At 47.5% G+C, this 23141-nt stretch overlaps 1 protein-coding gene across 4 annotated transcripts; it reads left to right on the top strand.

The window, feature by feature from the left end:
* Positions 1-307: 307 nt before the first annotated feature.
* LOC139311807 (major histocompatibility complex class I-related gene protein-like) lies at positions 308-21436 on the top strand. 4 transcript variants are annotated; one of them, XM_070936329.1, is made up of 7 exons: positions 323-593; positions 6409-6684; positions 9434-9715; positions 12104-12196; positions 13662-13694; positions 14919-14952; positions 15662-15812. In XM_070936329.1, the coding sequence occupies exons 1-6, from the start codon at positions 335-337 to the stop codon at positions 14936-14938; spliced, it is 963 nt and encodes a 320-aa protein (XP_070792430.1). In that variant the 5' UTR covers positions 323-334; the 3' UTR covers positions 14939-14952; positions 15662-15812. The 4 variants fall into 4 exon arrangements, with proteins under 4 accessions (XP_070792431.1, XP_070792430.1, XP_070792428.1 ...); XM_070936330.1 differs by lacking the exons at positions 14919-14952; positions 15662-15812 and adding an exon at positions 21319-21436 and having other exon boundaries at positions 308-593; XM_070936327.1 differs by lacking the exons at positions 14919-14952; positions 15662-15812 and adding an exon at positions 21319-21436 and having other exon boundaries at positions 12095-12196.
* The last annotated feature ends 1705 nt before the right edge of the window (positions 21437-23141 follow it).

Raw genomic sequence — 23141 nt, 5'->3', positions numbered from 1 at the left:
GGAGGGCACAATTGGGGCAGGTAAAGTTTTGGGGGACCCTCCCCTCCTCTCTCACCCCTCCCCCACCTTCCCTTCCCTCCAACCCTTCAGTCCTTCCAGAAGCTCCTTTTTTCCCCTTTCAATCACTCCCTCATTTCCATCTCCTGCCTCTTCTTCCACCATCTCCCCCTTCCTTCCTTCCTTCCTTCCTCCTCTGCCCCCCAACTCTCCTCTTCCTCTTCTTCCTTCTTTCTCCCCAGAGCCTCAGATGGGAGCCTCCATGGGATCAGGGTCCTTGGCTGAAGCCCCCTAACTTTTCCCCTCTGGCTCCCTTCCAGGCGCCTCCTCCCACTCCATGAAGTATTTCTTCACCTCCATCTCAGAGCCCAGTCAGGGGCTGCCCCACTTTGTCGCTCTGGGATTTGTGGATGATCAACTCTTCAGTTCCTATGACAGCCACAGCCAGAGGGTGAAGCCTCGAATCTCCTGGATGGAGAAGTTTGGGAAGGACAATCCCCAATACTGGGACACTCAGACCCAGGGAGTACGTGACTCTGAGGAGGCGTCCAGAGAAAACCTGGAGATTCTGAGGAATCGCTACAATCAGAGTGAAGGTGAGTGATGGGTCTGGTGGCTCCTCTGGCCCCATAATCCCCTCCCCAGGAACCAGAGGGGGGAGAAAGAAATGGGTCCCTTCAAAGGGAAAGGCTGCCTCCACACCTTTTAAAAAGTCATTTTTTATATGTTTATTCTTTTTTAAAAAAATCAATATAAGCTTCTTCCCTCCATAGCTGACATTTTCTGCCAAGTGCAGTTAATAAAAAGATGTTTAAATTTATCCTTCTGTCTTTCTGAATGTTGATATGGATATGGATATAAACTGAGGTAAAAAGGGACCGAAATCTCCCCTCCCCCCATGAAAGATGGAGGATCTGGCCTTGGTGGATCCCCTGCTGTGGGGGAGGAAGGGAATTACAGATCCCCCCCCAAAAAAAACAGGCAGGTGGATCCTAATTAAATCCTGGGGGAAGCAGGTCCTCCTCCTTCTGTCTGTTTCCACCCCAGAGAAATGAGGGATCGAGTGCAGATCCACCTGGGGAGACTAGATCCCTTTCCTTCTCCCCCTTTTTGGAGGGGCGAGTGGGGCCCAAATGCCAGGAGCTCCTTCTCACCCTCCAGTTGGAAGGAGAGGCCGGGAGGACCAAATGGGGGGCTGGGGGCTTTCGTGGGGGGGGGATCTCAGGGCCAGGATCCTCCCAATCTTCATGGGGAAGAGACGGAAAAGAAAGAAACCTCCATTTGGGGCCCTTCCAGAGTCTCTCAGAGCCTTCATGGCTTCCCATCCTTGGTCCCTCAGGCTGAACTCCTGCACGGCCCTCTTGGTGGGGCTGCCCTGGAGGGGGGGAGACTCTTTCTTCTGCAGCCCCCCCCTTCTGCCATCTTTGGGGGACAAGATTCACCTCCAAGGAACCTTATTTGGGGGGGTCTGCAAGCAAATGTGTGTGTAAAGAGAGGCTGCTTTTGGCTGAGGAAAAGCTTCTCCACAAACAGGAGCCATTTTCCCTCCTTTCATCCCAAGGAGCTGCAGCCCCCCCAATTCTTCCCCCCTTTCCTTGCCCCTCCCCCTCTACAGGTGACCCCCAGAGCTCTGCCAGTTCTGCCCCTGATCCCTGAGGGTCTCCCCAGATCCCTCCAGGCCCCCTGCTGGCCTCTCACGGGAGCAGAGCTGGACCCAGAGGGCTCCCCCTGGTGGAGGAAGGAGGAAGGAGACCGGCCAGAGTGGAGGGGAGCCTCCTTTCCAGGCTCAACAGCCCCAAATGTCCCAACCTTTCCTCAAAGGGAGGCTGCTTCCTCCCTCCCATCACCTGAGTCGCCTCCTCTGGACCTTCCCAGGCTCCCTCCTCCCTTTTCGGAGGTCTGGTGACCAGAAACTGCTCACAATATTCCAGATGTGGCTGCACCCTTGATTTATGCCAAGGCTTTCTGACATTAGCTTTTGTGATTTCAATACTAATTTAATGATCCCTCACATCCTGTGCACCTTTTAAATTTTTAAATATAATTTGTATTAAACCTTTTGAACAAGAGATAAAAACTAATAGAAGGTAACATAAAGTAAAGGAGATAAAAGAAAGAAATCAAAGGAAAAAACCGATTGAAGAAAATGAAGAAAAAAGACACCAAGAAGTGATTTTTGATATTTTTCATGGCAGTTCTAAGGTAAATATATTTTAGCCTCTCTAAAGCAGCTTTTCTGCACCTTTTGACCCTGGAGGAAACCTTGAACTATTTTTCAGGCCTCAGGAAACCCCTGAACATCCAGCCTCAGAGATAGGCCGGAATTGTTTCATGGATAGACCTGTAGAGATGCATTAATAGTGTTCTTCCGCTAATAATAAAAAAAAATGAAACTTGCCTTTTCGATTTGTTGCAGAGATATTCAGTTCTGTGCCAAACATGAGATAAAAACACATTTCCTCGCAGGATCCCTTCCCCTGAGATTGTTGGGTGTGATCCTCTCCTTTTGAGATTGGACTCAGGGGTTCAGTTGGGCTTGTTGCTGATGTACCTGCCTCCCAGCTGCGTTACAACAGCCCTGCCTGTGCTGCTAGAGGCGGTAGCTGGGCTGACGGTGGAGTTCCCCAGGCTTATGATACTGGGGGACTTCAATTTGCCGTCACTTGGTGAATCCTCAGATGCGGCTCAGGAGTTCATGGCTTCCATGACAACCATGGATCTGACCCAAGTAATTCAGGGTCTGACTCATTGGGTAGGGGGGGACACACACTTGACCTGCTGTTTCTTTCAGGGCAGTGGAGATATGATCTGGAATTAAAGGGTATAGATGCTTCTCCCTTGTCGTGGTCAGATCATTTCCTGCTAAGGTTAGACTTCAGGACGCTACTCCTCCATCGCAGGGAGGCGGAACCGATTAAGTGGTACCGCCCCAGGCACCTAATGGATCCTGAAGGGTTCCAGAAGGAGCTTGGGGAGATACCTGACTCCCATGTTCACAGTCCGGCTGAGTCCCTGGTGGCTGCCTGGAATAGGGTGGCATCTGGGGCACTGGACTGGATTGCGCCTTTGCGACCTCTCCATGGCAGTGGATCCAGGAAAGCTCCCTCGTTTATCGAGAAGCTCCGGGAGATGAAGCGCCAGAAGAGACGTCTAGAGCGACGCTGGAGGACCAGTAACTCTGAATCTGACCGAACACTCTTAAGAGCCTTTATTAGGACTTTTTTAGTGGCAATATGGGCAACAAAATGTTCGCATTTTTCTGCACTTATTGCATCCGCGGATTCGTGCCCAGCCGCCCTATTTAGGGTGACTTGCTCCCTCCTTAATGTAGGGGGAGTGGAGGAGCCCTTGCAGGGTAGAGCTGAGGAGTTTGTGCAGTTTCTGTCGGATAAAGTTGCTCAGATTCGGATGGACCTGGACTCTGATTGGGCAATTCCGACCGAGATGACGGGGACAGGTCTTAGTCCCATTGTGTGGGATGAGTTTGAGCCTGTGACTCCTGAGGAAGTGGACAAGGCTGTAGGAGCGATGAGTTCCTCCACTTGTTTGTTGGACCTGTGCCCCTCCTGGGTGGTTTCGGCCAGCAGGGAGGTGACACGAGGCTGGCTCCAGGCTTTAGTTAACGCGTCCTTGAGGGAAGGGGCCTTCCCGCAACCATTAAAGGAAGTGGTTGTAAGGCCCCTCCTCAAGAAGCCTTCCCTGGATCTAGCAGAATTAAAGAACTTTCGTCCAGTCTCCAACCTACCCTTTGTGGGAAAGGTTGTAGAGAAAGTGGTGGCACTTCAACTCCTGCGGTCATTGGAGGAAACGGATTATCTAGACCCTTTTCAGTCTGGCTTCAGGCCTGGCTACAGCACGGAAACTGCTTTGGTCACGCTGATGGATGATCTCTGGTGAGCCTGAGATGTGGGTCATTCCTCCATCTTGGTGCTACTTGATCTCTCAGCGGCTTTCAATACCATTGACCATGGTATCCTTCTGGGACGACTAAGGGAGCTGGGAGTGGGAGGCACCATGTTACGGTGGTTCCCCTCCTATCTCTCTGGTCCGTCATAGTCGGTGTTGGTAGGAGGACAGAGGTCGACCCCTAGGCCCCTCGTTTGCGGGGTGCCTCAGGGCTCGGTCCTCTCTCCCCTCCTATTTAACATCTACATGAAGCCGCTGGGTGAGATCATCCGATGACACGGGGTGAGGTATCAGCAATACGCTGATGATACCCAGCTGTATATCTCTACCCTGCGTCAATTCAGTGATGCAGTGGATGTGATGTGCCGGTGCCTGGAGGCTGTGAGGGTCTGGATGGGAGTCAACAGGCTCAGACTTAACCCAGACAAGACCGAATGGCTGTGGGTATTGTCTCCTAAAGACTATGTTGACTGTCCATCCTTGGTTCTGGGGGTGGGGGAGAAATAGTCCCCCTCAGAACGGGCTCGCAATTTGGGTGTCCTCCTAGGATTAGAGCAACATCTGACAGCTGTGGCTAGGGGGACCTTTGCACAGGTTCGCCTGGTGCACCAATTGCGACCCTACTTGGATCAGGAGGCTCTCCTCACAGTCACTCATGCCCTTGTCACCTCACGGTTAGATTATTGCAATGCGCTCTACATGGGGCTCCCCTTGAAAAGTGTTCGGAGACTACAGTTGGTCCAGAACGCAGCCGTGCAAGCTGTCGTGGGTGCACATTACACCAATTCTCTGCGAGCTGCACTGGCTCCCTATTGTTGTCCGGTCACAATTCAAGGTGTTGGTTATTACCTTTAAAGCCCTACATGGCTCAGGGCCAGGTTGTCTTTGAGACCGCCTTCTACCGCATAGCTCCCAGCGACCGGTAAGATCCCACAGAGTGGGTTTCCTCCGGGTCCCATCAGCTAAACAATGTCTGCTGGAGGGCCTGCAGGGGAGGGCCTTCTCTGTGGTTGCCCCAGCTCTCTGGAACCAGTTACCTCCTGAGGTCTGGACATCCCCACCCTATTGGCCTTCCGAAAAGCAGTGAAGACCTGGCTATTCTGGCAGGCCTGGGGCCGTTGATCTCGCTCTTGCGATCTGGCAAGATCCGGCCATGAATGGTATGAATGAGTTTTAATGTTTTTAATTTTTAAATGTTTTTATTAGGATTTTAAATGTATTGTGAGCTGCCCTGAGTCTTCGGAGAGGGGCGGCATATAAATTGAATTAAATTGAAATTGAAATTGAAAATTTCATCTTCAACTGAAAGAAGACAGTTTCTGTCTTAGCTTTTGATGCTTCTGAAGTACGACAGAGCTTCTTCTCAGAAGTTGAAAACTGCAGCCACATGTTCAGGGCCTTCCTGTGAATGGCAGGAGATTAATCTTGGACAGAAATCCACAACTCTTTTTCCCATGGGCAGATCAGGGAATCTCCTCTCGAGGGCAGGATCAGACTGCAGCTCACTAGGATCTTCCTCTTCCTCCAAAGGGAAGTTCTCAGGCTGAGCAGAAGATGCAGAGAAAGGATCCCTCACCTGTCAATCCTGGGTGTGGAAAGGGAGGGAAAGAACTGGTCAGTTTAGTTCAACTCTACTTACAGGAGGTTTTCCATTAGATTTGAGAGTTCCTGGCATCCTTACTCCCTCTCAAGCCCAAACAGGAGTAGGAACATTTCAGGGTTTGCTTTTGGTTTTTTCAAACATTTAGTTTTCTTTTAAATCCAAGATTCTGTTCACTTGAAGTTGAAATATCTTCTCCAGGGCCTTGTAGAGACTGTGAACTTCAAACTTCATTTCAAAGGTCAATAACCCTTTGGGTCTCCAGATGAGACTGGGCCACTTGCTGCTGTTGCTAAGGAAAATATTCCTTTGTGGCCCTTCGAGGCTTCATTCCCATATTGCACTAAACCATGGTTTGTTTCTGGTTAACACAATGTGGGAACCAGCCCTTGTGACTTGGTGCTATTTCTGAACGTAGACCAAGATTTATGGTCACAGAGGGATCCCTGCAAGCTTTTGGATAGATCAACCAGATCCTCTTTGAGACCACGACATTCTCAGTCCCTTTTGCAGCCGCAGATTCAGGCTTCAGATTCCCTCTCAGGGATCCCTTCCTCCCCCCCACCTCCCCCAGAGGAACAGCAGAAAGAAAGATGGAAGGATCTCCGTCCCTCCGTTTCTCTTACCACTCCTTCTTTTCTCAGTCTCTCTTGGGATCCTCTGCTGGCTTTTCCAGATTCCCATTTCCTGGGGAGCTTCAGGGACTCTGTACTGGGGGGAGGGGGGGAAATGCAGGGAGGCAGGTAGAGGGAGGAGAGAAGGGCGGTTAGTGATGGGGGTTTCTTTTCCTTGAAAGCTAGGGAGGAAATGGGGGTCTCAGTGCCTCTGTCAAAGTCCCTGCAGGGAGGGAGGCAGCTCCATCTATCTTTGGGACTCCCCAAACCATCCTCCTGTCTATCTTTTAGGCCTGCACACATGGCAGAACATGTATGGCTGTGAGCTCTGGGGAGACGGGAGCAAAGGAGGGTTTAACCAATATGGCTACGAAGGGAAGACCTTCATCACGTTTGACAAGGAGACCCTCACCTGGGTGGCTCCCGATCCCCTGGCCCGGATCACCCAGAGGAAATGGGACGCTGATCTAGGATGGAATCAGGGACAGAAGACCTACCTGGAGGAAATCTGCATTGAGTGGCTGGAGAAGTACTTGTCCTACGGGAATGAGACGCTGCTGAGGACAGGTGAGCATCTGAATGCAGACTGGACTTTCCTCCTTTATGGCCGGATCTCTTGTACACATTCAGCCCCTTTGGGTCCCTGGTCTGGAGCTTGTTTGCCCTGGTGGGAATCCTCCCCCTTTCAGCCTCTCTCCAAGACATGGGAAGCCCCGTTTGGTTCTCATTGCCAGGCAGCCATTCAATGGACCAGGAAATGCAGCCTCTGCCTGGCAGCTGCCTGGGTGGATCAGGCAGGACAATCACTTAGTGGTGTCCTGTTCACTGCCCACAATGAGGCAACCATTTGGGGCTATTCAGTGAAACTTCCACTAGCCAAACTGTAGTCAAGTGTGGTGGGCACCTTTAATTTCCCCCCATTAACTCTGCTTCTCCCCACATCCCCATAAGGGGTTCCCTCCCTGCCTTGTACCTGATGGTGCATCTCCCACCCCCACCACTAGAGGGCGCCACTTCTACCATTAATAAGACATTCTCAGTGCCCCCACTTGGGCAAAGAAGGCCATGGATGAGGGGTTCTTTTCTTTCCTTTCCAGGACGGTGGGGGGAGCAAAGTTTCTGTCAAACCTCAAACAGGTTCCCACAATTCTCAGTGAGCCTTTCTCAAAACAACCCCCTCCCCACCTTCAGGAACACCCCTCACCCCACAGGGCGGCTCACGTTACAATCGTTTCCTAGAATTTTTTATTACTTTACCATATAGACCCATGATGGCGAACCTATGGCACGCGTGTCACAGGTGGCACGCAGAGCCCTTACTGCGGGCATGCCAGCCGTCGCCCCAGCCCAGCTCCAAAGCACATGCGTGCACCTCCCACCTGCCAGCTGGTCTTCGGGTCTCTGCCACGTATGTGCACGGGGGTGGGGCCTTTTTTTTTTTTTAATTTGATTTATATCCCCGATCTCTGCAGGTTCCACCCTCTGCAGGTGCCTCTCCGTGGCAGGAAGGCAGGAGAAAGCTAGGACGCGATCGGGAAGAAACTGCAAAGATTGGAGGAGGCATGGAAGGCAGGAGGCAGCTAGGATTCGATGGGGGAGAAACTGTAAAGATTGGAGAAGGCAGGAAAGCAGGAGAAAGCTAGGATGTGATCTCCACAGTTTCTCCCTCATCGAGTCCTAGCTGCCTCCCCCCCCCACCCCGTTTTGGGCCTGAAAAGCCTCCTGCACCAACCCGGAAGCCAAAACGGGGCCCAGGGCGCATGCGCGGGGAGCACTCACATTGCATTTTGGGGGTCTGTCACGGGGGCACCAAAAAGGTTAACCATCACTGATATAGACCATTCCTCTCCCCTAGGTCTACCGATTCCCCCCTGGGGTCCTTAATCCCTCCAGGATCAGTTGGATGAAATTAGGATCAATGGAGGAATCCATCTCCCCCCCCCCCCCCCGATGATTGCCCACAGCCCATCCCAGCCTGGGGAGGACCTTCTCTCTCTTCCATTGGCATCAATCTCTCTCTCCTCCCCCCTTTCAGAGACAAAATCTCTTTTCCAAATTGGTCTGTGTGAGATTCCCTTTGATCTCTCTTCCCTTGGAAAGAGGCTTGGAGGAGCCTCAGGTTCAGGGGAGCAGAAGAGGATGCAAAAAGTAGGGAGAAACTTCTATGTTGTTGTCGTCTTTAAGGGAACTTAAAAGAGCATCTGCGCTATCCCTCCCCTGAAGGGAGCAGCCCAAGATCAGTCAGAGTTCAAAGCAATCAGAGAGGAACTTTCTTGGACCTTCAATTTGCTTCTGGAGGTTTTTCAGGTTGAGTCCCTGGGAACAGTGGTGGGTTTCAAAAATTTTTACTACCAGTTCTGTGGGTGTGGCTTGGTGGGTGTGGCAGGGGAAGGATATTGTAAAATCTCCATTCCCACCCCACTCCAGGGGAAGGTTACTGTAAAACCCCCATTTCCTCCCAATCAGCTGGGACTTGGGAGGCAGAGAACAGGTAGGGGCAGAGCCAGTCAGAATTTTTACTACCGGTTCTCCGAACCACTCAAAATTTCCGCTACCGGTTCTCCAAAACTGCTCAGAACCTGCTGAAACCCACCTCTGCCTGGGAAGGGCTCAAAACCAGGAGTTCTTGTGATTGAGCGTTTTCCAGATTTGGAGCATTTCCTGAAACTCTTGGAGACGCTGCAAGTGTGGAATTTAAATCTTTGGGTTAAAACAAAGTGGTGGGAGATTTCCTGCCCCTCTAAGTTTCTCATCCACGGACTGAAGGGAAGGGAAATTAGAGTAGGAGAGAGGGGAAGAGAGGAGGAGAAGGAGAAGGGGAGGGGAAGTAGATAAGAGAAGAGGAGGAGGAGGAGAGAAAGTAGGAAAGAAAGAAAAGAGCGAGATGGTAGGTTGGAGGAGAAAGATTGCTGCACAATAAAAAAGAGGAAATGGAAGAAAGGCAACCCCGAACAAATACAAATATATTAAGATAAAGAATGAATTGTTAAAGAATAAAAGGGAATAAACATGAATAAATAGTAAAATTAGAATGTAAGGGCAAATGAAGATATCGTGTATGTAAGTAAGCATAGAAATAGTGAGATATGATAAAAAAGTGGGGGGGGAGAAGATTTTGGCAAGAATTGTAATTGAGTAAAATATATTTGAATTTAATTAATTGTATAAGACAAGAAACGGCCAATACTCTGTTCAAAAAAGATGTGGGGAAATGGGGGGGGGGGGACCAATAAAACTTGTAAATGTGCAAGTTTCTCATCCACCTTCCAGGCTCTGGAGGGGCTCAGAGTTAATTCTGGGGGTGCCGTTTCTGCAGAGACCCCAAAGGTGACGGTGAGCAGCAGGACAGAGGTGGACGATGGGATGGAGACGCACATCTGCCAGGTCCACGGCTTCTACCCCAGGGAGATCGATGCCTCCTGGACGAGGGACGGGGAGGTCTGGCTACAGGACACCCTCCATGAGTCTGTGGCCCCCAATGCGGATGGGACCTACCACTACTGGATCAGTGTCAAGATTGATCCCAAAGAGAGAGACCACTATCGATGCCACGTGGAACATGACAGCCTGCAGGAGCCTCTGGACTTGGAACTGAAGGGTGAGAGGCTGCAGGGAGGAGAAGGCTGGGCTCTTTGGCAGGCTGGAGGGTTGTGGGAGAGAAATCTGACCCCAATTGTGTCCAGGTGTGAACATACCTGAGCTTTAATCCACTGGTTTTTCTAGAGTTTGAGGTTGGTGAAGCTGCAGGGACCAGACCATAGAACTGGCTTTAGGTGATGGAAACTACAGACTCCCATCACAATACTTGGCCGATCCTGATGAAATGCCCTTAGATCCTCTCTGAGGCCTTCCCTGTTTCTTGCCCCCAGCAGAAAAGCAGCAGTTATGCTGAGCACCAGAAAGAGATTTCCTTTTGTTTACAGTTCCTAAAGTAGAAGAATCAGGAGTCTGGTAGCCCCTTTTCTGAAGGCAAATTCTGATTAAAACGGATGAACTGCAGCTGAGTTCAGGAAATGCAGAGAGTAGCTGGACTGATGCTTCAGGAGTCAGAAAAGAAAGTACCAAAGTCTCAGTTTTTTCTCATTAGAGACTAACAGGATTTCCTGCTTTAAAGGTCAAAAGGTCACTCTGTGTTGCTGCTCTAAGAAAGAAGTTGCACATTATTTTATGATACGATACATGAATTCCCGAGGCTCAGCATAAAACCCAAGGAAAAGATCCCTCTCTCATAAGCGTCCCTAATGTTTTTTACATGGACGTCCAAATTTGCAAAATTCAAATTCTAATTTTTTTATTGATGATTGTCACCACGATACAAGAAATATTCAAATGTAATTGTTATGCTGATATCCCAGGGAAAATAAAATATTTCTTTTATTTTTCTGGTTGTTTATAGCAAGCATCAATTCACAAGTGGCATGATTGCTATTCAATGGGAATTCTGAATTTTGTGCAAGAGAAATTTAAATTTGAAGTTCCCTCCTCAAACCTGCCCCCCCTCCCCCAAGCAATACCAATTTATGATACTTTGCTAAGACCATACTTGGAATTCTTCATCCAGTTTTGGTCGCCACGATATAGAAAAGATGTTGAGACTCTGGAAAGAGTGCAGAGAAGAGCAAGAAAGATGATCAGGAGCCTGGAGGCTAAAATATATGAAGAGCAGTTGCAGGAATTGGGCATTTCTAGTTTAATGAAAAGAAGGACTAGGGGAGACATGATACGTTCCAATATCTCAGGGGCTGCCACAAAGAAGAGGGAGTCAAGCTATTCTCCAAAGCCCCTGAGGGCAGGACAAGAAGCAGTGGGTGGAAACTAAACAAGGAGAGAAGCAACCTAGAACTGAGGAGAAATTTCCTGACAGGGAGAACAATTCATCAGTGGAATGGCTTCCCTTCAGAAGTTGTGGCTGCTCCATCACCAGAAACGTTTCAGAAGAGACTGGAGAGCCACTTGTCTGGAAGGGTAGAGGGCCTCTGGAATGAGCAGGGGGTTGGACTGGAAGACCTCCAAGGTCCCTTCCAACTCTGTGACTCCGTTATTCTATTTCTGCCATTTGTGGGACCATCCAGAAGCTGCTTATCACCATATTCCATTTTTCATGCTAAAGTTCTGGAAGCACAAATTATAATTTTTTGTTATTCCTGGACTGGCCAAGGAAAATGAAAGTATATATTTAAAAAAAAAGTCTAGGAGATATGAACTATTTTACCTGAAATAATAAAATGCAAACATTCAAACTGAAGAAAAAAGCGTACAGATCTGCCCAATTCCACTCAGAGTCATGGCTTATTGGAGCAGCCTATAAAAACAACAAAAATGTTTTTGTTTTAACAAATTTTGTTGATATTATTGTGTTGGTGAAGTTTTTGTTTTGCAAGCTGCTAAGAGTCACAAGGTGGCAAACGGCTGTTTTTGAGTGGAAAAGCCAAAGATGAATTCAGTTGCCTTCATGCTGGGCTGGGGTGAGAAGGAGGCAGCGTCATGAGGACACGTCCTCTAACAACAGTTAGCAAGGCGTCTTCATCTTACCTTGAGAAGGACACAAAAATGAACCCTTGGAGTTTTTAATTTTGGGTATTTCCAGCATTCACTTCTTTAGGTCTCTTCCCTGATTGGGAGGATTGTTTGGGGTTCTCCGTCAATGATCTGCTCTTTCTCTGTGGGAGCCCCTGCCCTTTGGAATGAACTGCCCCCGGACATACGCAAGATCTCTGACCTCCGAGTTTTCCGCTGTGCTCTTAAGACCCTGCTCTTCCGACAGGCAGGGCTAGCTTCATAAATTGAGTTTTAAATTTGGAGTTCTTAAATTCTTGGGTTTTTTAGTTAATTGGTCTTAAATGTAATACTTTTAATAATTTTTAAATTTAAATTGTGATATTTATATTGTGTTTTTACCTGGCTGTACACCGCCCCGAGTCCTTTGGGAGAGGGGCGGTATAGAAATAAAATTATCTATCTATCTATCTATCTTCGGAACCAACAGATTCAAAATCCAACCTGGGGCTCATCATCGGCTACGTTGCGGCTGCTCTTGTCCCGGTGGGTGTGATTGCTGGGATCCTCCTGGTATTCTTCAGTAAGTATCTTTTCTAAGGGGGGGGGGGGTGATGGAAGGAAAATGGGGAGATTCCCTCCAAGTCTCTCCCTTTGGGAAACTTATCAGCTTCAGAAGTCCTGTTTTCCCAGCCCTCTTGGGGAGCATCTGAGATCTCAGCCTCTTGCTGGGACTCCAGTCTCAATTCAGCTGAGTCTGAGATTCAGGCAGTCCTGTCTTCTTCTGAGCTGGGAAGGGGCATCGCAGTTCCGTCCTTTTCAAAGGCTTTGGTCAAAGAGCAGCAGAGAAGGATTTCCATGGAAACCTTCCTCCCCTCCCAGTTGCTGCTGCTGCTTCCCCCAGTTCCCCTCCATCCATCTCAGAGGGAGCAGGTCTCTCTTGGGGCAAATCAGGAGATAGATTTGTATTTTGAAGATCTTTCTGTCTTTGTTCATGGGACAAAGTGACTGTGAAGTATCTCCTGGGGTTCTTTCTCCTAAGGAGGGGGAGTTTGGATGATCTCTGGTGGCTTCTTTTGAGCTTTCACTGATTTTTATCCTTGCAGAGAGACGTCAAGATGTCTACAGAGTAGCACCAAATGAGTGACTTGTCCTCTTTACATGTAATCTCCGATTTAGAGCAGGGACCAGAGGCACCATTAATTGAGAGGGGTGTGTGTATGTATGTTTGTGTGTGCTATCTTCCTCTTCCTTCGAAGAGGCCGGGGAAGATGGGCCCCCTTTTCATTACAGCTAGGCCAGGGATGGGTTACACTTACTTTTATTATTGTTTTACATTGGGAGCGCGTACAGTCCTTCTGCATGCGTGCAGCGCTTCTGCACATGCACTGAATGTCTGTGATGACGGGTGGGTGGAGCCTCCCACCGCCACTACTACCGGTTAGCAAGATCCGGAGCAAACCGGTAGGAATCCACCACTGAGCTAGGGTGTTAGTGGGAGTGGAGTCCTCCAGGAGAAACATCTGGGAGAAGGAACCTTCAAGACGATGAGAAGACCCGGCTGGTGGAAGGTCCCTCTGACTGAGAACATGCTCTGCTTCCCAAGTAGGCAGCAAGGGAAGGCTTGGCCAAAGGAGAGTCAGAAGCTCCATAAAATTAGGGGTCAACGGGGGGGGGCATTTTGAGAGAAAAGGAGCTTTGGGGGATGCCGCCTGATCTCCTCTTGGTCTCCCATCACAAGGCTCACTAAGTACGAACTGGTAAGAAAAAGAAACTTTGGATCCATCTGCATCTTTTTAAGTCAGCCCTGCCTTCTGGCTTTGTGTGATCTACACATACATTTTAAGAATTCTTTCCGATGCCTTTTAGCCAAAGCTGTTTGATCCAAACTCTCTCCATGTGTTTGTGAGTCTTTGATTGTGTGTGAGAGAGAGAGGGAGGGAGGGAGGGAGGGAGGGAGGGAGCTGGAGCCAGAAAAAGTTGAGCTTCTCCACCTATAAGCCAAGAGAGCAACTTTCTCACCCTCTTTATCTTTCTTTCTTTTCCAGCAAGTGACAAAGGATCCAACAGTTCAGGCCAGGGTAAGTCGGAGGGAGCTGCTGCTGCTCCTACATGAGCCATTCTGTCCCTTTGCAAGCCTTTGGGTGCATGGAAAGATGAAAAGAGGGAGAGGCCCCCCTTTTTAAAGCCCCCCCCCAATTCATCCTCCCTGGGTTCCCTCTATGTCCAGTTCTAGTGAAATAATTAAAAGAGTCAGTTTGGTTTAGTGTTGAGGGCACCAAGTGAGTCTAACTGGGTTGACGGTGAGTTCTAGTCCTGCCATAGGCATGAAAACCGGCCGGCTGTCACAAAATTCACTTTCCTTGCACTGGTTCATCCTGCAGAGGAGAAGGGAAACTCTCCCTGTTGGATTCAGGCAGAGGAGGCAGCCCACAGACTGCATGGTGGAGCCTTGGCCCCCATTGGAGGAAAGAGCCCTCAATTCTTTGAGGAGAAATGGGGAAACCACTTGCGATGCCATGATTCCCAGTGGTTAGAGACTCTTCTGGTGGCATAGCTGAGACGTGACTGACTGTGGAAGGGTTGGGGGGGGGATTCCCTCTTTCAGAGATGTGCCCAGCTGGGTTTAGGGTTTGGCCCCAACCAAGATCCCAGCCAAGATTGGTGGGTTTACAGTGGTCATCTGAGAATCTCTTCTGGCACTCAGGATGCTCCCACTCCACGATTCTGGTTGTGACTCCCTGTTTCTGAAGCTGGGCTCACTGGACCAGTTGGGCTTGTTGCTACCTTACCAGCCTCCCTGCTGCATGGCCACCTCCCTGCCTCAATTGCTGGGGGCCACCTCAGGGTGGGCATGGACTTGCCCAGGATTATGGTCCTGGGAGACTTCAATCTGCCACATCTGGGTTTGGCCTCGGAAGCAGCCCAGGGGTTCATGGCCTCCATGGTGGACATGGGCCTCTCCCAGACCATCCTGGACCCATCTCAAGACAGTGGTCAATAAACTCCGGATGTGATCTTCTTGTCAGACAAAGGCGACATGATCTGATGGGGGAATCTGGTTTTTATTTACTGTTTTAAATATTCTACATGGCATTTTATTGAATTTTACTGTAAACTTCCTAGAGTTACCTGGGCGAGATGGGTGACACAGATATTTAATAATAAATAAATAAATAAAAAGTCAGACGTCCTCTGAGAAGTTCATGAACCTGCAGAGGTTGAATGGTGAAGAGAGAGATTTGTCCTCCTCAGAGGATCCAGACAAGGCAGAGACTCACTCGGCGTCTTTCTCTCCAATGCAGGAAGCAACCAGGTCATTTAGCTGCTCCCTCGCACGTGAGTTTCCCCCTCTGGAGGCTGCATGGGGGGAGAGGGAGGGGGGGGCTTGACCTCAAATGACCAGTGGATGAGGAACATAGATTGGGAAATCCCTCTTCTCTCTCCTGTTCATCTCAACCACTGCAAGGGGAGGAATTGGGGGGGGGGGGAATTGGGACTATGGGGGAGGGTCTGCCTGCCCCCAAACTCTTATCCAGCAAGGCCAGACTGTGGCCAGACCCCTCTCACGATCTGACTATCTTGGGTCAGGAGGCTGAGAGACCTGCAAAGAGGAGATCAGAGGGTTCCCAGTGCAAGGAGGGAAAGAGGGACAAAAGAGGGACTTCCTGAGGGTCCTGCAGTCATGGATGGAGAGGGGGATTCTCTCCCCTCCTTGTTCCCATCTGGGAATCCCTCCCTCCAGATGCTGAAGGGAAGACCTGGACTCTCTGGAGGCCATGAATCCATTTCCACTTGTATTTGAGGGGGGATATTGATACGTGTTGTATAACTTGTGGGGCAGGTTCTCACCCCTCTCAGGAGCCAGTCCCAGCCCTGCCCCTCCCCTCCTGCAATTCTGAAAATCCCACCCGGCTGTTCCCTCTCTTGAGGCTTCTGCTCCTTCACTGGGCTGATCTTTGCTGATCCCTCAGCCTGGGCGGTGGGATTCCTCCTCTGGGCTCCCTCCCAGACTGACCCTGCTCCCTCCCTGACTCACCCTTGGCAGCATGAGTGGACACTCCCAGCATGAGGAGAGGAGAGAAAATGGGATCAGCCTTCTTCTAAATTAGGCCAGACTCTCAGGAGGAGCTTTTCAGGACCTTCCAACATGCTGGAACCAGGATATATTTTGGGTGTTTTGTGATGGCTTTTATCATCAAATCAGTAACCATTGCTTTTTTAATTGAGGAACAGAGGAAGAAAGAAAATCTTATATTTTTATAATTCTGGGATCAAAAGGACTCAACTCTGGGTTTAGTAGATATTTATTTAATTATATATATCCTGCTGAAGGTATCAAAGATACCCAACACACCTTCATCCTCCTATTTTCCCCACAACAAGGACAACCCTGTGAGGTGAGCTGGGCTGAGAGGGAGGGACTGGCCCAAGGTCACCCAGCTGGCTTCCATGGCTGACACAGGACTTGAACTCACAGTCACTTTCTAGCCTGCTGCCTTCACCACTAGACCAAACTGGCTTGTGGGGCTCGTAATATCTTTGTAACATAGCTTGTAGCAGCTATGTTGGGATTTCAGATGACCTTTAATGGGCTCCTGCTGAGTAACAGGTTTTAGAGAAGGATTCAGAGGAAATGGGGAGAGGGGAGTAATAGGATGAAGAGTTGCTGGTTTTACTTTAAGGGTGATTGAGAAACTGTTAATCTCCATCATACTTGCTTGGGTTGAAAGGGGACTTTTTTTCCCATCTATTTTTTTTATTAGTTGTATAATAGATAGTATGTATAACACAGGCCTGTCAAACTGGCGGCCCATGGGCCGGATGCGTCACACACAGGCCACGCCCACCCCGGCTCTGCAAAGGCAAAAAACGTCATAATCCGTCATGAGCCGACCCACAATGCGATCACGTTTAACATATCTGATATAATGTATAATAGAACCTTCCAAAAAATTATTTCTTTTAAAAAAGAAGCGTGCGTTTTGAGATTTATGCATTGAAGTAGTTAATGTATTTCAATGTTTTTAAAGATTAAAGTTGACCATTTGTTTGATCCTCCAAAGTTTGATAAATAATTAATATACCAAGTATAGCTTTCAAACACTAAATTTTTCAAGATTGTCATTTATGGATTTTCATGCTGTAGAAAAAGGGAACAAGAGATATGTTAAGGAATTCGCAGAGTAACCCTTAAGTAGCAAGGGTGTGCACATGAAAGCGATTGAGAGTAGTTACGAATAAACACAGCCAACACACAGATACACTGAGTTGTGTTTCCTTTCAGGAAATAGTAAGGCACAGTCCAATAAACAGTCCAGGTCATACATGTATAAAGCAGGAGATAGCAAAACGACAGTCCAGGGATAATCCAATAACAAAGTCTTCTTACCAGTCGTCGTAGTCATTCACAATAAACAGTTCTTCTGGATTTGCAAACAGTAGCATACAGAGATATCAGAGCAAGAACAACAAAGAGAAAACAAACCATGTTTCTAGCTTCCTCTCAAGGAGATTGGCTACAGAGCTAACCAATCAGGACACAGTATGATGCAATACAGCAGTCTTAAAGCTATATTGAGGGTTTATATATTGCCAACCCAAGAAGTCAGGTAATAATTATTTCCTAACAAGATCGATTTCATAGCCAGGCTGCCACTTCCTTAACAACTGTACATATATTGTAAAGATTGACAAAACTGTTTACTGAAAATAAATGCTTTTGCCTGGGATTTTAAGCTTCATTATTAGCATTTTAAAAGGAGATATTTGTGCTTTTTACGTGGCAGGCTGGATCTCTCTCTCTCTTTTTTTTTTACGTTAAGGAAGCATAATGTCTATGGAGATTCTCAGTCATCCAGGTCATGGTTGTCCCAAAGGCGCTTTTTCAAGAGGCAACTGGACTTTCCAGTTTTCCTTTGAAGATGTTTTGCTTCTCATCCAAGAAGCTTCTTCAACTCTGACTGGATGGTGGGGAATGGAAGGATTTGGAAGGAGAAAATGGAAGGAGGGTTACGACATCAGCTATCTCCAATCTACAACACAGTCCTTTCAACAGTTCCAAGAAGGCTCCACACCCATTTGCATCACTCAGGTGACCCTGATGATAAATTTCCAGGTGACCTTAACAACTTGCTAAAAGAACACAAACATCCAACTGTCTGCAAGGTGTATAAATCCTTCCATTCCTCCTCATCCAGTCAGAGCTGAAGAAGCTTCTTGGATGAGAAGCAAAATGCCTTGAAAACAAAACAAAACCAGAAAGTCTAATTTAAGGAAGCATGTTTTTGTCTCCTTAGCCAAGGCCGTTTCTTTTGGTATCAGAACTTTCTTCCTCAGTAACTACACAACAGAAAATGTCTTCTGGAAGACCTTGGATATACAGTACTTGCAAGCATTAAGCAAGATACAAATTGATCTAGAAAAGGGAATATGTAGACCATACGGTTTGCCACAGTGATGAAATCTAAAATTTGATACTACCAGTTCTGTGGGTGTGGGGGGGTAAAGTGACTGGGTGGGTGTGGCCAATTTTTTTTTAAAACTTTTAAAACCATTTTTTCTACAACCTCTTCGGTGAAGAGGTTGTAAAAAAAATGCTTTCAAAAGGCGCTGACGATCCCAGCTGAGTTGCCTGATCAGCAGAGGCTTTTTTTCTTTTAAAAGCCTTTGATGATCGCAGCTGAGCCGTGCGATCATCAGAAGCTTTTTTTTTTACTTTTAAAAACATTTTTTCTGCCGAAGAGGTGGTAGAAAATATGCTTTTTAAAGTAAAAAAAAAAAAAGCCTCTGATGATTGTGTGGCTCAGCTAGGCATGGGGGTGGGGGCAGGGATTTTTGCTACTGGGTCTCTGAACCACCCGCCTCCAGCGCTACCGGATCGGGTGATCCGGTCCGAACCGGGAGCATTTCACCCCTGGTTTGCCACTTGTTGAATGCCCTCTAGAATCGTCGTTTTCTATTGTTCAAGTTTTGCATTTAATCCATCTCTTTTATTGTTTTATCTCTTGCTTTCTGACATATCACATATACCAAAGGTTTGGATTTGTTTCTGTAACTGATAAAAAGATTTCGGCCCGTCACAGGTTCTTTTAACTATATACCCAATTTGGTGGACTCGCGACATATAAGTGGTCTAGGGTTTCCTGCCTGAGTAGGGGGTTGGACTGGATGATCTCCAAGGTCCTGTTATTCTGTAAGAGCCAACAATAACACAGGTCCCTAGACAACACACACACACACACTCCTCACACTTTTCCACAGCTACTCCAACCTGCATTCCTCACTGTGAGTTCTGCTACAGAAAAACACCCCTTTCTAACCGCTTTACTTCCACACAAAAATACACACCTTCTTTCCCCACACCCTCAGTCCTTTCACAGCACAACTTTTACTGGCCATTTTGTTGTACTCTTCCTGGGGAGAGGCCTTGAAGAGACAGGACAAAAACAGCACAGCTGGTAGCAACGTTCTGGACAGACGGCTCTCTCTCACACACAGCCCTTAATGAAGGTTTTATGTTTTGCCTGAATTTCTTGGTGTTTCCTATTTCCTGGTGGGCAAAGAAGCTCCTTTGCAAAGGGAAAAGCATCTCTCTCATATTCAGGGATCAAGTTCTTATCAGCTCCAGGCCAAAGTTGGGGTGCCGGAGTTTGGAGGCCACAGCAGTGCCTGCCTAAAGAATCTCTCTTTAATGGACGATACAGAGTTACAAATGGGCTGCCTGCAGTCCCTAAAATGGTGGAAGGCTCCCTGCAGTCAACTTAAAATGGCTGATGGTGACTGCCAAAAGGGTCCGACTCAACATGGCAGATGGTGCTTCCCCCCACCACTTGAAGTTGACAAAAAACCCCAGTCCCTCAGTGCCTCCAGGCGTGTCAAAAAGATATGCCTGCATTTGCAGCCTGTTTTCAGCAGTTTGTGAAAGCCTTGTGCAGCTTCAACAGCTCCTCGGCTCAAAAAAGGAGAAAGCAATTCAGCATGTTGAGTCCCATCGTGCTCCCATTGTTCTCTATTTACGTTGCCTCCAAAGGGAAAACTCAGAAAAAGGAAAAAAATCTTATCTTAAAATCAACGACATCCCCCTTAATCAGTGGTGGTCTTTGGAAGGTGGGAGGAAGATGGCAGCATTTGGTTTCTTCTTAGCTGAAACGGTAAATGTGGGGTGGGAGATAATAAACCTTCTTAGCTATGAAAGCAGTGGCAGTTCTTTATTACCTCTCAAGTAATAATATTGTGTGTTCTCTTCCATACACTTGAATAAAAATAATAACATTAGAACCTCAACCTTTTACTTTTGCAAACTTAATATGTATTAGCCATTTCTATAAGAAGAAAATTTTTCTAATCAACAAAATCCAAACTCAATGTATCATATTTTTCTACCCCAACCACAGAATCCAGAAGTGGTTTCCAAGTAGAAAGAAAATTGGATGTATTTTTTTTCTTTGATTAAAGCACTTAATCTGGCCCATTCTCACTGCTGTCGACATGGATAACAATGAAGTTATCTTTGTTTTATAAAGTTATCGCTGTTAAAAGAAAGCTATTTTTGCAAGTTCTTTGTCCATTACTCCTAAAAGAAAAGTCTCTGGTTTAATTTTTATATTCATTTTGAGAATCTTTATTAAAAGAATTCTTTATTAAAATATGAATGTTATCCCAATAGTTTAAAAACATTGTGCAATTTTTATTGAGTCATTTTATTATTAATTGGCTAGAATGAAGGATTTGATGTGATCAGCAATGCAGCCAGTTCCTTGAGATCCCTAATCCCATTCCCAAAACCATATTTTAAGAGACTCCTGGAAGGATATCAAGGATGGCTACCACAGCAGAAAAGGCCCATCTCCTGGGCCCCATTACATGTGGCGCCTTAACAGCCAAGACCCACAACATACCTCTTCTGTTAGAGCTGGTGGGGTGGCAGATGTAATCGGAAGAGGGGGTCTCATTCCATGAAGGGCTTCAAAGGTCAAAAACAGCACCCTCTATTGGACCCAGAAGGAAACTGGCAATGAACGCATCTTGTGGAGCAAAGATGTAATGTGTGCCGTTCTTGGGGTGCATATATTATAACTGCCCTGTGCTGTTACAGATAGTGAGTTGCGGTAAGTAGTTACCTTAAGAATTAAGAGCTGTCTCCTTAAGAGATTGCATTGTGGGAGATGTAGTGAGAGATCGCATTATGGGAAATGTAGTCCATGACATGTGACCTTATCTGTGTGTCTGATTGGCCACTGAGGCTCTCTGCCGGGATTTTAGAACAAAGACCTGGCCATATGTTGAATTACCTCAGAGGAGAGAACATGCTTTCTGAACAGGGAGTCAGAACTACCATCCTTTTACACTAGGAAATGGGACAGATTATGAAATATGGATGCACCTCACCTGGACTCACTATGATTGTAAGTCTTATGTGTTCAAGGATTCCCAAATAAATATAATCTGCATGAAAACCTGTTTGCTAGAGTTTATCTGCCTGTTCCCAGTGGAGCCAGATGCCTGGGGAACAGAACAGTAAAAGGATGTAGATGCCTGGACCCCTCCCTTTCTTTTGGAGTATTGATGGACATTCTGTTTGAGTGAAAATGCATCTCTTCTCTGTGCACAACTTATAAAAGGACTTTGTTTGCATCTAATTGAGACCTTTGCTTAGCCATGAAAGTGACAAAACTTGCTTTCCTTCTCTTTGCCTGAGTGAAGTATTCTGCTCAGCGGTAAAAGGCAGAAGAAGAAAGACAGTTCTTGTGCTAGCTAAGAAGATTGCCCTGCCATAAAGAGGCCCAGGGGCTGCATGTTTGAATCACCTTTGGCAGTAAAAGGACAGAAAGAGAAAGACAATTCTTGGGCTAGCTAAGAAGACTGCCCTGCCATAAAGGGGCCCAGGGCTGCATGTTTCAATCACCTTTGCAAAGTTTGTGTGTATGTTGTTTAGAAGTTTACTTCGTCAGTAAAACGAAAAGCCTTATTTTAACACGAAGTAATCCGAGCCACCTAGGCTCTTTGGAGATTGAATTTGCATGATACAAGTTGCTTCCCAGCCTGACCACTCAATGTGCATTTGAAAAGAAACAATCCAGCCACAGTGCATGCTGTTGCTTTGAATCTTGCTTGAATAAAATACTGGAAAGCTAAATCCCCTTTACAGGGCAAGCAACTAAAGCCCAAAGGAACCCAAGTCGAGGAAAGCCTCTTAGGGTCTTCAAATAGGACAGTTGCTTTGCAGCTCTATACAAAGGAACACGCTGAAACCAGTTTAACCCAAGCATTAGTTAGGTAACAGCACCCTAGTGGCCAAAGGTGTACTGCACCCCCAGTGGTCAACAGGCAAACTGCAACAACGTCTCCTAAAGTTTGCAATGCACCCCAGTGGACAACAGGCAAACTGCAACGACGTCTCCTAGAGTTTGCAACGCACCCCAGCGGTCAACAGGCAAACTGCAACAACGTCTCCTAAAGTTTGCAACGCACCCCAGTGGACAACAGGCAAACTGCAACGACGTCTCCTAGAGTTTGCAACGCACCCCAGCGGTCAACAGGCAAACTGCAACAACGTCTCCTAGAGTTTGCAACGCACCCCAGCAGTCAACAGGTGAACTGCATCGACATCCCCTAGAGTTTACAGCGCACCCCAGAGGTCAACAGGCGAACTGCAACAACGTCTCCTAAAGTTTGCAACGCACCCCAGTGGACAACAGGCAAACTGCAACGACGTCTCCTAGAGTTTGCAACGCACCCCAGCGGTCAACAGGCAAACTGCAACAACGTCTCCTAGAGTTTGCAACGCACCCCAGCAGTCAACAGGCGAACTGCATCAACATCTCCTAGAGTTTGCAGCGCACCCCAGAGGTCAACAGGCGAACTGCAACAACATCTCCTAAAGTTTGCAGGAAGTTCCCCAAGTTTCCCAGTCATGGCTGAGACCTCTAATAAGTCAGCAGAGTTGAACCTCCCAGCTAATCTTGACACACCTGAAGCATCGGAGGCCGTGGAGTCTTATCCAATCATGGCAGAAGCATATGATTCATCAGGAATGATGACCCTTCCATCACCCAACCTCGACACAATTCCAGAAGTGAATGTCCAAAATTCCAAAGAGGCTGAAGCTCATCAGAGAACCTATGACCTCAGGCAGCACAGGAAGCTCACTGGTATTATGCAGTCAAGCCTGAAGGAAGATTGGGACAAGCATTATCGTCGCAACAAAAGGTATTGGGAGAAGTTGCAACAGATCTGCAACAGGCCCGTGGATGAGCTTTCACAGGGCTGCATCCGTACGTTGGTGAATGAAATGGATGAGCTTTATAAGCAATGGAAGACTTCTGAAAGCCATCTTGTCAACATCCAGCAGCAGCTAGAAGACCCAGAACTCGTGGGGGACATGCAACGCTTAGAGATGTTGAGTGCGGAACGTAGGAAAATATTTCAAAGTTGTAAGGACTCCTTCCACACGGCGCTCCAGGCGAAAGGCACATCAAGGAAGAAAGCCTCCTCACCCCAACGCTCACATGCATCTATTGCTCATT

The sequence above is a fragment of the Pituophis catenifer genome, unplaced genomic scaffold (genome assembly GCF_029215685.1).
Source record: "Pituophis catenifer annectens isolate HBS135680 unplaced genomic scaffold, rPitCat1.0.hap2 SCAF_2, whole genome shotgun sequence".
NCBI classification, from domain to species: domain Eukaryota; kingdom Metazoa; phylum Chordata; class Lepidosauria; order Squamata; family Colubridae; genus Pituophis; species Pituophis catenifer.
Note: the sequence above shows the minus strand (reverse complement) of the source record. Positions and strands in the feature narration are given on the sequence as shown.